Here is a 15,907-nt window from a genome sequence, read left to right as displayed (position 1 = left end):
ATAACTGAAATTTCTGAAATTAAAAATCGAACCGAACCGAAATATATAAAAAATCGAACTAAATTTTCAATTCAATTCGATTCGATCAATTTTTTCAATTTAAACCGAATAATACTAGTCCCATTTGGAGGGTTCACATTTCCAACAATTGGAATGGAAAGGAAAGTGATTTCCACTTTTCATTGTATGGGACACAACCTCACACATTATGATTATGAAAATTTACTATTTTAGGCTTCATTTATTTTATTTTAAATTTTTAATAAAATAATTTATTTTTAAAAATAAAATATATTAATAAATTTATATATAGAGATTTTAATAAAATATTTAAAATGTGAAAAATAATTTTTTATTTGAAAAAAAGTTATTTTTCTTAAATTTATTTAAATTTTCCATATCATAGACATATTTTGATAATGTAATTCATATTTTATGCATAAACATATTTTGGAAGTCATTAAATCAATTCATAAAGCTTAAAATTTTAATTTATCAAAATTTACTGATTTTTAACATAGACATAATTTAAAATTAGACTAAGATCAACATTCTAAAATGATAAAACATTTAAAAACATACTCTTACATTCAATGTATTGTTTTTTTTAGTTTTAGAACTAAGTTAAAATCATTATTTTAGAATCATAACAACTCCAAAATAGACTTCTATTTTAGATATTTAATATAACTCGTTATATGCCAAAAATAATGAATAATTTCTATATAAATCAGTTTGAAACTGAATTAAATTCGTATCAAAATTACTTTTGTCTCTTTTAACTTATATACCCGCTGATTATATGAGATTTAGAGAGAAATATGATTTCTTTATATAGAAAAGTTTAGTCTAAAGAGATTACGCAGATGGCCATTTAATTCTCTTTCGATATCCGTGTTGATAAGGTCTGCGGTATAACTGGACTTATTCTCCTACTCCCTGTCACGTCAAATGAGTTGAACTCCTTTGTAGCAAGTCCGGATCTTTGGTCAGTTTGACCTACTTTAATCGCGAGTTGAATGGCGTATTGATGGGTCAGTTTACATAATGAATTCTAATGGATTTTGGACATGTTTTTTTCTTCAGATTTGACTTAAGTTTGAGCGTCAGAAATCCGACGTTCATCCCCCACTATTTTATATCATTTTACAATTAATAAAAGTTGAGATCTTATTTAGTTAGAGATAATTAAGCAGGAAATTAAAATTTTTAAAAAGTGCTAAAACGTATCTATTGGGTTGATATTTTTACTCAAATTTTTAAAGTTGAAAGATTTTTTTTTATTTAAAAGAGAGTCTCACCTAATTAAGTTATTTAGTGAAAAGTTCACTCACGAGAAGTAACTAATTTGAAACTGAGATTATTTATAAAAAATTATTGTTTTCACCCACTAGTATTTATTGAGCTTTACTTGCAAATTAACCCTCTTGCTCCAAAACATATGATTTAACCTTGTTTGTGAAATAAGATTTTACTATTATATTCTTTAAAAAAAAAAACAATATTATATAGATTTTTTGGGTAAGCATTTAATCACATTAAATTCACATTCATACAATAAGGTTTTTGGGATATTTGAAAAATAATCACATTAAATTCACATAAAATTTAATATTATATATGATTTAATCGATTTTGTATATAAAAAAATTTCAGACAATAAAATTTTGAAACTGTGAAACAAGTAAAAAATATTAAAATAAATTTTATTTATTTTTTCGAGATCCACGTGTCTTGAAAATATCTTATTTCACGGCGAACCGGTTCCATAGAGTATTCCCACAGTAGAGGCATGGTGGTCTTTAACTTTCTTGCCGAATATACATATAGATTTTTATATTTGTTATTAATTAATCATTAATCATTAATCATTAATCATCATTTGCTTACGCCGTTGGAAGAGAAGGACATATCACGAGTCAATTTCGCTCAGCTCCAATAGTGAGCGATTGATACCAAACAAATGCCTTTACTTGTTCAATTGCAAATCTGTTCCCTTTATACTTCTTCTACGCTTCCATAATCCTATTTTGTATCTCCTTTATGATCTGAACGGAAAATCATCTCAAAACTGCCACAATTCACTTCCTGGCTTTCGCAGGCAAGAACCCTTTTCCTTTTCCCTTTTTTTTTTTTTGTTGCTTTTATCTGTTTTAGTCCAATGTCTTATTGTGCTTTTATGTTTAGATATGAAGTAGAAAATTATTGATGTTTGTGGGTATATGTGTGTTTTGATGGTGTGGATAATATTCTTAGATTTTTTTGTTTTTGCAAGTGGGCTGTTGAAGTTGTCATTTGGCTTAGTGATTAATTGAATTTTGTGGGTTGTTTCTATGCGTTTGTCTTAATAGTTTGTTGAGTATTGCTATTAATCAAACTGAATTAGATTTTTTGCCAGCTTTTTGGAATATGCAGCTAAAATTTATTGTTCCAGCGGAGGTTTAGTAATCCATCTTGAGAACTTCCTCTTATGTTGGCTTATAAACATATTTAAGACCCGTAGAAAGAAATTTGAACTTTTGAGACGAAAATGCTAACAACAAGACCGTGTCCGCTGAGGACACAGCTTTTTAGAGGTACCAGTTCTGCTGAGCCTCTGTGCAAGCAGGCTTATAATGCCTGTTTGAACTTTATTTCTTACTCCATGAGATGTACGCCTCATAGGAATCTTTGCTCACAATTGTGTAATAGTGACTTTGGGGCATGTGTGTTATCTCACTCTATCGTTTATGAGACTAAGAAATAAGAATATGGAACTGTTCCCCTTATGAGTGTATATTTTGACAGGAATGGCTGGCCAGTTCATATGAAAGATGGAAAAATAACCTAGTTTGTCCATTACAGTTATTTCAATTTAATTTTGTTGACATTTCAAGTCCTATCTAATCAAATCACAAACGGCCGTGCTATTACTTTCTTTTATTAGATTTTTGCCATTCTGTCTACTTGGTATATAATTTAATATTAAGCGTTTCTTTTATCTTTGAAGCAGGTAATTTTGGAGTTCAGGAGTACAACCTGCTGAATAGCCTGCCCAGCTGTAACACTAATGGATCAAAGTAATATGTCTTTCTTGATGTATTTGTTCAATTCTTGAACATAAATGTGTTCGTTCAGAATTGATGATCATCATCATTATTTTTAAAATCCTGCTACAATTTGATTTTCTTACAAATATGAACCTTGTGATACCAGGAATATAAATGTGTTTGAAAAGTTTTGAGTTCGGATAGACAATTTAGTTGTACTATGTCTGTGCGCCTTATATGCGTCTTGATTGTATGAAAAAGTTTATCCTTTGATATGTTCATGTGCAAAGATATAAATTTGTGACATGACAGTTTCTTCTCATCCAACTCCTCGCAAGTGATATTCTTAAAAAAAATATATACATGTACTTGATAAATTAAAAAAAGGGACTAAATCGTGGGATTCTTTGCGATTTCACTTAATCTATTTACTTAATATTTTGATATATTTTGACTTTACATAAATATAACAATATTTTTTTTCTTTACTTCAATAAATAAAAGAACATTTTGATTTTTTATGGGTTGGTTTTTGTTCTGATTGATTATTATATGTGTGTGTGGGTGGAATTTCTAGGCTCAATTTCTATGGATAATTATTTTACTGTAGAGTTCTTCATTAAGGTTCTTGCAGTACGGCAAAAAAGCAAGTAGGTTAGTATGTCAAAATTAAGTTATTTCATCGAATGTCCAACTTGTTGGTACTACAGGTCTTGCTATTGAGGAGGAGGGTATACGGAATGGCCTTGAGATGGTGAAATCTGCCTCTGATAAGCATATTGATATTCTCAGGCCATCTGCTCGATACTATTCAGCATCTAGAGGTAGTAATCCTATTCAGACATTAACCTGCTTGATAATTGTTTGTAATATGGATATCCCTTGCTTATATTGTGTACTGCATTTATAAATGATCTTTGTTTGCTTATTCTTTCCCTTCTTTTCATGTTTGCAAATGCATTGATGACTCAGTCTGTACACTTCCCTGGAACCACTGAACAACGAAAGCCCCTTCTTTATGCTAAAAAATTGTCATGGTTGTGTGGACACAAATAACAGAGTATGTTTATAGGGATCCAAATGTGGCCCATGGAGCTCAAGGAATTGATGTTTTCTCTATTTTACCTTCCCTTTTTTTCCCTATTTTTTCGTCTAGTATTGGAAGCTCGTACATGTTCTCATTTTCCAATTCTAGTAGAAACTGACATTTTCTTTAACTTTAAACTACATCAGTTTCATAGGATCCAGTTTCTTCTTTATTGCACATGACGTTTCTGCGCAGTTTCTGTATTGTCTCCATGCATTATTCTATTTGGTGGAAGAATTTTTTTAAAAAAAATCTTTCTTTCAGACTTTTATTTCAGTTAAATAAATAATTTTCATAGCATGTATTAGTGTTTATCCAAACAGCTGAAGACACTGTGATGGTGGAAGGGCAAGCCTCAGATGCTGCAGACCGTGAAAAGGGAAAGTATACTCTTCTTAGGGATCCTGAGGACTTCCAAGCTGGGATTTATGACAAACCTCTTCCATGCTTTGGCTGCGGTGTAGGATGGTTTTCGTGAGTAGTCTGCAAACTACATGCTTCCTTCCGCACCAATTCATATATTCTCATTATTTTCTCTTCTTTTGCAGCTTTCTCTCAGGATTTGTGTTCCCATTGATGTGGTACTATGCCACAATTCTTTACTTTGGAAATTATTACCGTAAAGATCCTAGGGAGCGAGCAGGCCTTGCTGCTGCTGCAATTGCTGTAAGCTCTCTCTTGCTTTCTCTCTCACCACACATCTCCCACTCCCCACACCCACATCGACAATGACATAAGACATTGATAGTGTTATCTGGACATACATATTTAGATTCTTATGACTTTTTCCTAATGACCAAGTATGTTAAGTGAATGCATCCTCAGACCTCTCTGCCTAATCTTCAATAATGATGTTCAATATTTTAACTGAATTTAACATTAAAAAATTTTATGCTGCAGGCAATGGCATGTTCTGCTGTGTTATTGGTCATAGTAGCTTTCTATATTCTATTTTAGTTCAGGACTTCGCGTGCTAGTGTGCTCTTAACATGTACATGTCAAAACAAGACGCTCTTTAGTTGGAAGAAATTGCCCTTGCAAATGTAGATAAGAAAGTAACTGGTGGAAGAGCACGAAGCTAAAATGTTATTACAAGGTGTTTCTCAACGACTGCAGATACAAACACTTCAGAAGCATAAAACTGGAAGCTTTTTTCCATGTGTTTTGGTGTACCTATGTTTTTGTGGTGTTGGGGAACATTGTCAATTAGCATAATGTTTACAGAGGCATTTACGTATTTAAACATATATATCGAGGCTTTGTTACATGCGAGTAAATTCAACTAAATACATACATACGTGGACATATGGTTGGTTCTTCTTTATCTTGAATGGAAGCTCTTTAAAAAATCATATGCTTGTGTCCATTCTGTTGAAGCAGAAGGGGCCCCAAATCAATAATGACACCCTAAGCTTCTCAATTACTCCGATTATCTAAAACCATTTTGGGATTTCAATTTAATAAAATCACATTTTTATTCTTCCATGACAATCACTGAATGTTTTGCCGGAAAACACGTCGGAATGCGCATCTTTCTTTAGATAGTAAAAGTGTATTACAATCCTGCCCTCATATCAAAAAAATCTAAATTGAGAATAAAAACCACCAAGACTTATAGTTAATTAATTTAAATAAAAAAAGAGGTGAGCGAGAGAGAGAAGAAGAAGAAGAAAAAGCTGCTGATTCTCTTTAAACCTTCTCACCGGTACTACTGGTGCGAAAATGAGGCGGCAGTGAAACTGAAGAATAGCACAAACGACAACCGATCCCCAAAATTGATGGTCCAAAAACGACAACCGGCCAACTCAACTCGACTGTTAACCCCAAAACTTTGTGTTGTCTACTAGCACATTCTCATACTACACTATCAAAGTGTTCACTTCCATTTCAATCTTTAGCCACCAGCCAGACATATTTGCCATCAACTTTGAACCTCGAACTTGAATTTATCTGTCCACAACGTTAAAAATGGTCAGCTACTAAAAATAGCACAAAGCAAATTCTATCAGAACGAATAATTGTAGCCTATTCTTCGTACGCCAAACTAAAATATGGCGAGGTTGAATTTCCATTCAAGGCAATGACAAATATCAAAACTATGGAATTTATCAAATGATATAGTCCTTTTTTTCCATGCAATGGAGTTCATTTATCTGGCATTTTATTTCAAACAATCATTCAACATTTAAATAATATTGTATTTAGATGAGAATTCTGATGGAGTTGATGGTGAACTCTTATCAATGTGCATAAGTGAGGAATATTTCATTAGACACATTATTCTAATAATCACATTATAACCTCCAAAATGTAAAGCTTGGATCTAGCTACCTTATAATCAACATTCAAAGATTGGTAAGATAAAAAACATTTAGCTAAAGTTTGTGTCTTTTTGGTTATTAATCCTAAACAAAGTGTAAAGGTAGAAAGAAACAGTACAACTCTTTAGAGGTCTGACCTTGTGCTCAAGCATACCACTGAGTTGAGTTTCATCTTCTGTTATGCCAGATTCCCCAAGAGAATTCAGTACAAGTTTTTTCAGCTTCTTCATCTTCAAAACCCCTTCTGGATTCTGTGATGGCATGCAGTAACGTATAAATACAAACACTACAAGGAAGATACTGGAAAATGGCTCAATGTAAGCCTATTCAGTAAAATAGAAAGGTCATCAAGCCTATTAAATAGCCAAAATGTTTATTTAATCAAGATGCCTCATTTAACTGCATATTAAAATATAATTGAAAAGATGCTCTTAAAAAAATGTGAACGTAAGACATGGTATTTAGCAAAGATACATACAGTTCTCAATGCTGATTTGATCAATCTCTTCAACTTCATCTTGTTCTTCGAGCCACATTCTACCACCTTATCATCTTTAAGCCCATTCTGTTTAGTTTGCTTTAACAGACTCTCCAATTTCTCTGTTTTGGCTCTCTCAACTTGAGTCACACCATTGCCTATTTTGCCTGTAGCATCACTACCAGTCTTTTTCCCAGTACTATCACTCCCAAATTCATCAAGTTTTCTCTTTTTGGATTGCAGCTTTCCGGTCTCTGTTTCTGAGTTGGCACTTGCTCTGTCACGTTTTGGCATATCCTCCCCTTTTGGTTCCTCTACTTGTGTATTTTCAGGCACTTCACCATTTGTAGCGTTTTCACTCATGACAGTTTTATCTTGAGCAGATTCTTCCGTCTGCTTAATTTGTTGCTGCTTCGCATGAAATGCCTTGGCCTTTGCACGGTGCTTCTTTCCATCAGCATGGAGCAGCAAGGTCTGCTTACTAGTAGCCTGGGTATTGCAGAGACTGCAAATATTTACATTTTACAAAAAGGTGATGAGTTGGAAAGAACGTTAGAAAAGAAATGACAAATGGAAGCATCTATAAGTGACTTCATGAAACTAATCTCCTCCCTTCCACGTGCATCAGTCTTATGGTGTAAGCTCGGGTGTCATTCTAAGATAAAGTTACAAAGATTATAGACATAGATCCACGACAAATATTGAATTAACACAATGCGAACCTCATGGAAGAAGCCATGATTGCCTCTCCTCTATCCAATCCAAGACATCTCAAAATAGGTAAGTCATCAATCTACACATAAAGCCTATACTAAAATAACTGTTTGTGCTTCATTGAGTTCAGAAGCCCCCCTCCCCCAAAAAATAAATAAATAAAATAAAGTTTCCGATCGGTTGCAAAACATTTTTTGCTCACAGAAAACGAGCATGAAAATTCTAGTTTCTTTACTCAAACCATATACGTATGAACAAGGTAAGAGATGCAGAGACTTTTGTCACCCATTGGACAGAGTATTAATTTGATAACTGAGAAGGCACACATAACGGAAATAAGAAAGCACAACAAGCTGAACCCACCTACAAAACCAAGGAGGGCGTTCAGATAACCCAACATTTATATCAATATCAGGTTGTTGCTTTGTGTTCTTACTGGGTTTAGGAGTCGCACCATTTGAAGCTTTCCCTTGACCCTTGGGACCATATTTTTCCTGATCACAAAACAAAACTGTAAAGAGAAGGCAAAGTATGCAAGCTGAATATTATGAAATTATATGCAACAAAAAACGAGAAACGAACCGCCTCAGTAATACATTGAGTATGGCCCTGAACGCTTTCCTGGCCGAACATCTCTCCGCAGTCAATGCATGATAGCTACAGCATTAAAACTCAAATATCAAACACAGATACAATTATTTGGGACGGAAGTAAAGAAAAGAAGCAATTGAAACCTTGGTGGCTGAGCAAATTCTGAAGTGATTAGGTAATTTAGGTTTCTTCAAGTTCTCTCCACAATCTTCACACTGAAACCAGACCATTGCTCTTGCCCTCTGATTCGATTGCGTGGGATGAAAAGAGAAGGGAAAAGCACGAAAACGAGGTAGTCAAGGTTTAAGACGAGTATTAGGGTTTTCTCTATTTCTTTCCAACTGGGGGACCCACTGATCGAAATCCAACTGTGCTCCTAAACGCACCGTTTAGCCCGTTGGACTTTAGCCAACGTGGCACTGGCAAGGCCGCTGTGGCTGCTTTTATCTGATCCAGGAGTAGGGGTGAGCATTCGGTCGGTTCGGTTCAAAACCGAACCGAACCGAATAAACCGAAAACCGAAATTTTAGTTTTTATGAAAACCGAACCGAACCGATTTTGGTCAGAAACCGAATCGAACCGAACCGGTCTGATTCGGTTCGGTTCAGTTCGGTTTGATCGGTTTCGATTTTTAATATTTTTTTAATTTTTTACTCTTTATTTTTAGTATTTTAAAATTTAATTAAAATATTTTAATTTTAATATAATTTAATTTCTCTATATTATTGAAAAAATATATTATTATCCCAAATCGGTTCGGTTCGGTTTTTTCGGTTTTTTTCTGATCAAAACCGAACCGAACCGAAATAACCGGAATTTTTGAAATTTAAAACCGAACCGAACCGAAATGTATAAAAAACCGAACCAAATTTTCAAATCGGTTCGGTTCGGTCGGTTTTTTCGGTTTGAACCGGATTCTGCTCAGCCCTATCCAGGAGTGTAAACGAATCGAGCCGAGTTGTAAAGAGTTCAAGCTTGGTTCGTTAAAATTTTTTCGAGTTCGAGCCGAATTCGAGCTTTACTCATATCGAACTCGAACCGAGTATTAAGAAGCTCAAACTTGACTCGTTTAGCAAACGAGTTTAAACGAGTCGAGTTTTTATCGAGCTGAATCGAGCTTTTATCGAGCTGAGTCTCGAATAATTTACGAGTAATTTAATTTATTTATATGTATAATGAGTTTTAGTTTAAAATTAATAAGTTTAAAACTAAAATAATTTTAGTTAAATAAATATATCTACAAATTAGCATATAAACTTATAAATATGAATTTTTAAATCTTAATGATCCAAATATATACAAGTTTAAGAATGTAACTAAACTATATAGAGCTGAATTTTAAAAAATTTAGATTTGGCTCATTAAAATATATGTAGGGTTTAAGTTTATTTCTCTTATGACAGTAATTTCAGTTTGCTTAACGAGACTATTCACGAGTCTATTCGCGAGTCCGTTCATGAATTCAGAAATGAGTTGAGCTCACGAGTCTTAACGAGCCGAATATTATGGAGCTCAAGTTTGGCTCGTTTATCAAACGAGCCTAAAAATTAAGCTCGAACTTGACTCGTTTAGAAATTAAGTCGAACTCGATCGAATTTTTATCGAATTAAATCTCGAATAACTCACGAACGGTTTGATTCATTTACATCCCTATTTACGTGACAGTTTTGTGCCGAGTGCTTACGTGACTCGGCTGTTGGGCATCAACCGTAAAACTTAATGGGCCTAGTTTTGGGGATGACTTTGAGTTTTTTCGCAAATGTCAATGTTGGCAGACTTACGGTCCAACGAAACAATTATTGGCCGGAGTTTCTTTTGTACTAATAACTCGAAAAATTATTATTTAATTTTTATGGATAAATTTATTAATTAATTTTTTAATTTTAAAAAATATATTAAAATATTTTTAATATTTTAAAATATAATTTATTAATTAATTTTACCTATTAAATATTATAAAAAAATTTAAAATATTTTTAATAAAGAGAAATTAATTAATAAATTTTTATAATAGATTAATTAATAAATTTTTTAAAATTATAGAAATTATATAATAAATAGTAAAATTGAAAGAGAGATTAATTAATAATTTTTAAAAAATTTTAAGAATATTTTAATATACTTTTTAAAATTAATAAACTAATCAATGTAAACAATTGATAAATTAATGAGTTTTAATATATTGTAGGGATTAAATAATAATTTTTTAATAATAATAATAATAATAATAATAAATATTTTAAAATTAACGTAATTAAAATTATTAAATTTATTTATGAATTAATCTAATTATTTAACAAATATTTTTTCTTTAAAGAAAAAAAACAACCCGGACAAAATCATATCATAATATCAAATACACAACAAAAGAGAAATATAATATATGCCGCTTTGATTGGTACCTTTCGCTGTCAAAAGATTGATAAGCTCGATCCTACCAAGGCAGCGATGAGCCCACATTTGATTTATTTTTTTTAAAATAAAAATTAAATATTGAAGTATATAATTTAAAATTTTTTAAATTTATTTAAATATATTTATTATTAAATTAAATTTATGAGTGTATATTTAATTTATTATTAATTAACCCAAACACCAACCTTTAAATGAAATTCACTTTAATTTAAATTTTCAGTAGTTTGTTTGTTAACTGTCTAATTAATTTCACATAATCATCATACATCTATTAATGTCACCATACAAGTATTTTAAAATTAGAAAAAAAAACAATAACTTATAATTATGTTTTATCAATTAATTATTAAAAATAAATAAAGCTACCCATTTTATATATTTTTTCATCCATTATTATATATTTATAAAGAGTAAATGATTGATTAGATTAAAGCATGAAATATTCACGTGCGAGCTAGCTGTTGGGGAGACTTGGAGGACACTTCGCGGCCAGGGGTTATGGTAACGATCCCTCAAGCTGTCCCTTTTACTCAAATTATCTTCCAACATAAAAATAAATATATATAAAAAAAAAAATTAAAAACCCTAATCGTCCCCACCTGAACCAGAAATCAAACACCATCCCCCTTACCCAACCCTAATTCAGTAAATTCAAATCGATATAATCGCGCGTAACATCACGAAGCAAATCAAAGCATGCCAAGTGTTTTTATTTTATTATTTTTTTAATGGTTTTTCAAGTTGAAAGAAAACCATTTTCCTTTGATATGTAGAGTGGTTAGGCATGGGCCACGAGAGCTTTTGCAGAGAAGGAAGACATGGGTGAGTGGGACATGTATGAACAGTATAATCGCTAAGGATTCAAGTAACATATACTGTATATACTACTGGTACTGTTGCCCTAAAATTTTCCATGATTTTGAAGGACCACTGATTCATTATTATCACGCATTCTTGATTAATTATATTTTCCCACTAGCCAAACAGCACTTTTCTCTTGGTTAGCATGACAGCTAAAGGCAGAATATTTATGAGAACATCTTGGAAATATTTTAGAATTTAAATTATAATTTTCTACTGTTGTCACATCAATATAAAATATCATTTTTACTCTTAACATTTTTAAAATTTAAAGACAAAATTTTTCATCATTCTCTTTCATCTATTAAATTTCTTTCAAGTATTAATAAATTATATTTTATTTTTAAGATACATAGAAGAAAATAATATATTATATATATATTGAATTATTTTTATGCTGAAATTTCTTTTAATTATTGTTATTTTTTATCATTTTAGTAATATTTTTTAAAATTATTTTGTAGCATAATAAATTACAGTTATAATGTATACACTACTATTACATTTTAGAGCGTAAGCAATATTATTTTCATCGGTAGTTATAAAATTATTGTCTCAATATTATTAAAATAATAATTTAAAATTATTATAAAAAATTTATTTTTTATTATATATAATAATATATTAATAAAAAATTTATTTTATATTTAATAAAATTATAATTTTAAACATATTTTTTATCTATTATAATAAAATAATTAAATTATTATTTTATAATTAACAACAAAAATAAATATAACGATTTTCAAATTGTTAATATGAATTTATAATTATAATTAAAGTATATATAAAATAACTATATAATATAATTATTTACAATCAATATTTTAAATTTATTTTTATAGCCATGATAAACGTATAATTTGTATTAAGTTGTAATTTAATATTAAATATAAATAACATTTATTTGGTGTTAAAATAAATCTCAATGATTATTTATTTCATTTAATAAAATACCATTTAATTTGCTGTCCTCATCACATTTATTTGTGAGTCACTAAATAATAAAAAGCTTATTAAATAACATTATTTAATCATATTATTTTATTTAATAAAATATTATATTTTTATTTTATAATTTTATATTATTTTAAAATTTTTTTTTAAACTATAGTAATATATAAATTGATTAGTATAACTCTATTTAATTTTATTTTATTTTAAGAATTTTTTTAAAATATTTTTTTAAAATATTTTTTAATATTTAATAAAATTTAATGTATTTGAGATGAATATAATTAAAAAATTAATGAAAAAAATTATATTTTTAATATGTGTGAAAAAATAAAATAAATAAAAATTATGAGATAAAATGAGTATTATATTTGAACTAATCATTAAAATAAGGAAAAGTTACATATCAAATATATTAATTATTTTTTTTTAAATTAAAAGGATGAAACTATTTTATGGGCGTCTAGGTCTTGGCTAAGTCCATACTTAAAAAATTGGATTTTAATTTTATTAGATTCAATGCACGAACCTACTCCTTGTACAAATCCAGAACTTACTTGAACGAGTTGGATTGAGTATGAACTTTTATGTGGGGGACCTGGTTTCGGATATCTGTTAGCCCCATAGGACAACAAATCCCGTAATATCTGGAATCGTATCCAAGTGGTGCCGGATGCATGAGGAGTTTTAAGGCCCTGGTTGAAGTTTGAAGTGAACATGCGAAAAACCTTCTTATATATTTTTTCATTTAGCTCTGCCGAGCCCTTATACTCCTCCAACCATGCTTCACAAGCCTGTTGAATTTTCTCCTTTAACTCTGCGGAGTCCTTGTAGTCCTGCAACTGCGCTTTATATGGGCGTCTAGGTCTTGGCTAAGCCTGCGCTAAAAAAATTGGGTCTTAGTTCTATTAGGTTCAATGCACGAGTCTACTCCTTATACAAGCCCAAGATTTGTTTCAACGAGCCGGGTTGAGCGCGGACTTGCATGTGGGGGACCTAGCCTCGAATATCTGTTAGCCCTATGGAATAATAAACCTCATGATGTCCAGAATCGTATCCAAGTGGCGCCAGATGCATGAGGAGCTTTAAGGCCCTGGTTGAAGCCTGAAGTGAACATGCGAAAGGCCTTCTTATATATTTTTTTTCATTTAGCTCTGTCGAGCCTTTATACTCCATGCTTCACAAGCCTGTTGAATTTTCTCCTTTAACTCTACATAGTCCTTGTACTCCTGCAACCGCGCTTCACATGCCTGTTGAACTCTATCCTCTGCAGCCCGGGCATCCCTCAATAAGAAGGCACACCTCTCCTCCAGAGCAGAAACCTTTTGACGGAGTTGCTGTTGTTGAAATTGAGACTCTTGTCGCTAAAGTCATGCTCTTCAGGTCCTCGATATGCTTGTTAAGCTCCTGCTGGAGGACAGTAGCATGAGCCAAGGCCTCATCGCGCTGACAGCGGATCTCCTCCAAAGCAGATAGTTGCACTAGGGTTTCATCTCGCTGAGACTCCACTGCAAAAGCCCATTGGGAGGACCTGGCGACCTCAGTAATGTGCTAGTCCATCGAGCTTTGGAGAGACCGATTCCGGGCATCGATCTCCATAAATACGCCAAAGGACTGCCACAAAAAAGAAAAAGTAAAGTTAAAAAAGCTAGAAAATTAAAAACACTTTCAAGAAGGACATATAACTTATCATAAGGAACATCTCACTCAAACTGTCCCCAAGATCCTTCAAGAAGCACGAGCTAAAGACCGCTTACTGTTTAGTGGCACAAGCCAAATGGCTGACAAGGGCTAGAAAGCGAGGGTTAGAAGCATCGGGGACCCCTCCAAACATCCTCTCACACCGCGTTCCAGCCATAAAAGTCAGCATAGACTCAGCAGTCACCTCGGTAGCGTTCAGTAGCTCATTGTCCGGGGCAGACGACAAGTGCTCTACCGCCTTTTTCCCCTTATCAACGGGAGGGGAAGGGGCTGCCCTGCAGGTTCTAAAGTCCGAGCATGTTTAGCAGCCCTATCTTCGGTTGTGATAGCACCCACAGCTTGAATGAGTGGGACATCCAAAGGAGGAGTCCTAGTGCCCTCTTCCAAGCTGCTCTTAGTTGACTCGCTAATTGCGATACGCTGTTTACAAACTTTCTTTAGAGCAGGAGGAGCCTTGGAAGAAGCCCGTGCTTTAGGAGGGATCGACGTCCTAGAAGCCACTGAACGAAAGCCCCCTGACACGGGCACTTAAGCCATAGAAGGTGCGGGGGTGAGAGTAGAGCAACGAGCTGAAGATGCGGGAGCTGTAGCCTGTAAAACCTCTCTGGTCACATCAACTACAGACTTGTTAGCCTCAAAGGCAACCAAAGTCTCCTTCATGCTCTCCCTAGACAGAGTAAAGTTCTTGAAAAACTTGATGGAATATATTGACACGGTGGAAGCTAAAAAAGAAATATCAGTCCAGTCAGAGCTCGAAACAATAAAAGAAGAACATAAAAAGAAAGAATACTAAAAAGTATCAGCTTTCCGGCAGTCCTACAGGTTAGACATAAATATACATTTCTCAACGTCATATTTTTTCTTTAGAGAGGTCAGTCAGAGAAGGCAAGTTTGTTCTACTAGGCTTAACCTAAAAAAGTCATTACAGCCTTAAGGAACTTCTCCCCAAGAGAGGTTGATATCCCAGTTAACCCCTGAGCTTTCCTTTAGCTCGATAACCATAAAATTTTCTACCTAATCTTTAATCGAGTTATTGTAACCCGCGAATATAGACAACCCTGCCCCGGGACTAAAGTAATAAAATCTATGGATGGACCTAACAAGGTGGAAGAAAGTATAAAGCAACTCGATAGAAGGGGCAAAACCCCAACATAGACAGACGGACTCGAAACAACACATGAACAAAATAAAATTAAGGGACAACATTCGAGGAGTCACTCTAAAATGACAAAGGGGTGAAAGGTAAGGTCAGCTGAAGTCATACTGTTTGACGAAAAAATCAAGTTATGCCCCTGCTGAGAGTTTATCAGGCCCACTGGCAGTGGGTAGAGGATAATAATTCATTCATTGGGCAAAATACCATAATTTTAAAAATGGTGATATCAGAATAGTCGCAGAAAAAATAGTGGGAGGAGGAAGGAGTAATAGAGGACACCAGACCCACTATATGGGTTAATCCTAATAGAAGCCATGAGAGGAGTAAGACATACCTCAGATTGAAAAATCAGGGATTACAAAGAAGAGAAAGACTAAGATAGCAGAAGCAGCATAAGAGGCAGAGTAACGAATGAAAGTAAAAGTGTAAGTTTGAAATAGGTAAAGGAAAAGAAGGAACGTTTTGATAGAACTCTTCTAGAACCGAACAATAAAAATTGGAATCTCGAAGTTTACCTCCTCATAAATCATAAAATTATTAATGAACGGATAAATGGACACTTGATGAAGGCCGGGCCCTGGGCGCCCAGACCTTAGCTAA

General features: G+C 32.8%; 2 protein-coding genes across 5 annotated transcripts; one reads left to right on the top strand and one right to left on the bottom strand.

Moving 5' to 3' along the window:
• Nucleotides 1-1,842: 1,842 nt before the first annotated feature.
• Nucleotides 1,843-5,365, top strand: LOC110603777. Of its 3 annotated transcripts, none has more exons than XM_021741680.2 (6): nt 1,843-2,101; nt 2,993-3,059; nt 3,740-3,853; nt 4,425-4,590; nt 4,665-4,782; nt 5,017-5,365. In XM_021741680.2, exons 2-6 carry the CDS (start codon nt 3,050-3,052, stop codon nt 5,071-5,073), a joined length of 465 nt encoding a protein of 154 aa, XP_021597372.1. In that variant the 5' UTR covers nt 1,843-2,101; nt 2,993-3,049; the 3' UTR covers nt 5,074-5,365. The 3 variants fall into 3 exon arrangements, with proteins under 3 accessions (XP_021597372.1, XP_021597374.1, XP_021597373.1); XM_021741682.2 differs by having other exon boundaries at nt 1,845-2,101; nt 4,464-4,590; XM_021741681.2 differs by having other exon boundaries at nt 1,848-2,101; nt 4,440-4,590.
• A 256-nt stretch (nt 5,366-5,621) lies between these two features.
• LOC110603776 (UBP1-associated proteins 1C) lies at nt 5,622-8,532 on the bottom strand. 2 transcript variants are annotated; one of them, XM_021741678.1, is made up of 6 exons: nt 8,364-8,531; nt 8,212-8,286; nt 7,993-8,123; nt 6,916-7,420; nt 6,575-6,688; nt 5,622-6,066 (listed from the first exon to the last, which is right to left on the bottom strand). In XM_021741678.1, the coding sequence occupies exons 1-6, from the start codon at nt 8,448-8,450 to the stop codon at nt 6,004-6,006; spliced, it is 975 nt and encodes a 324-aa protein (XP_021597370.1). In that variant the 5' UTR covers nt 8,451-8,531; the 3' UTR covers nt 5,622-6,003. The 2 variants fall into 2 exon arrangements, with proteins under 2 accessions (XP_021597370.1, XP_043807963.1); XM_043952028.1 differs by lacking the exon at nt 6,575-6,688 and having other exon boundaries at nt 8,364-8,532.
• Between the last annotated feature and the right edge of the window lie 7,375 nt (nt 8,533-15,907).

Source organism: Manihot esculenta, chromosome 16, assembly GCF_001659605.2.
Source record: "Manihot esculenta cultivar AM560-2 chromosome 16, M.esculenta_v8, whole genome shotgun sequence".
NCBI lineage: Eukaryota > Viridiplantae > Streptophyta > Magnoliopsida > Malpighiales > Euphorbiaceae > Manihot > Manihot esculenta.
Note: the sequence above shows the minus strand (reverse complement) of the source record. Positions and strands in the feature narration are given on the sequence as shown.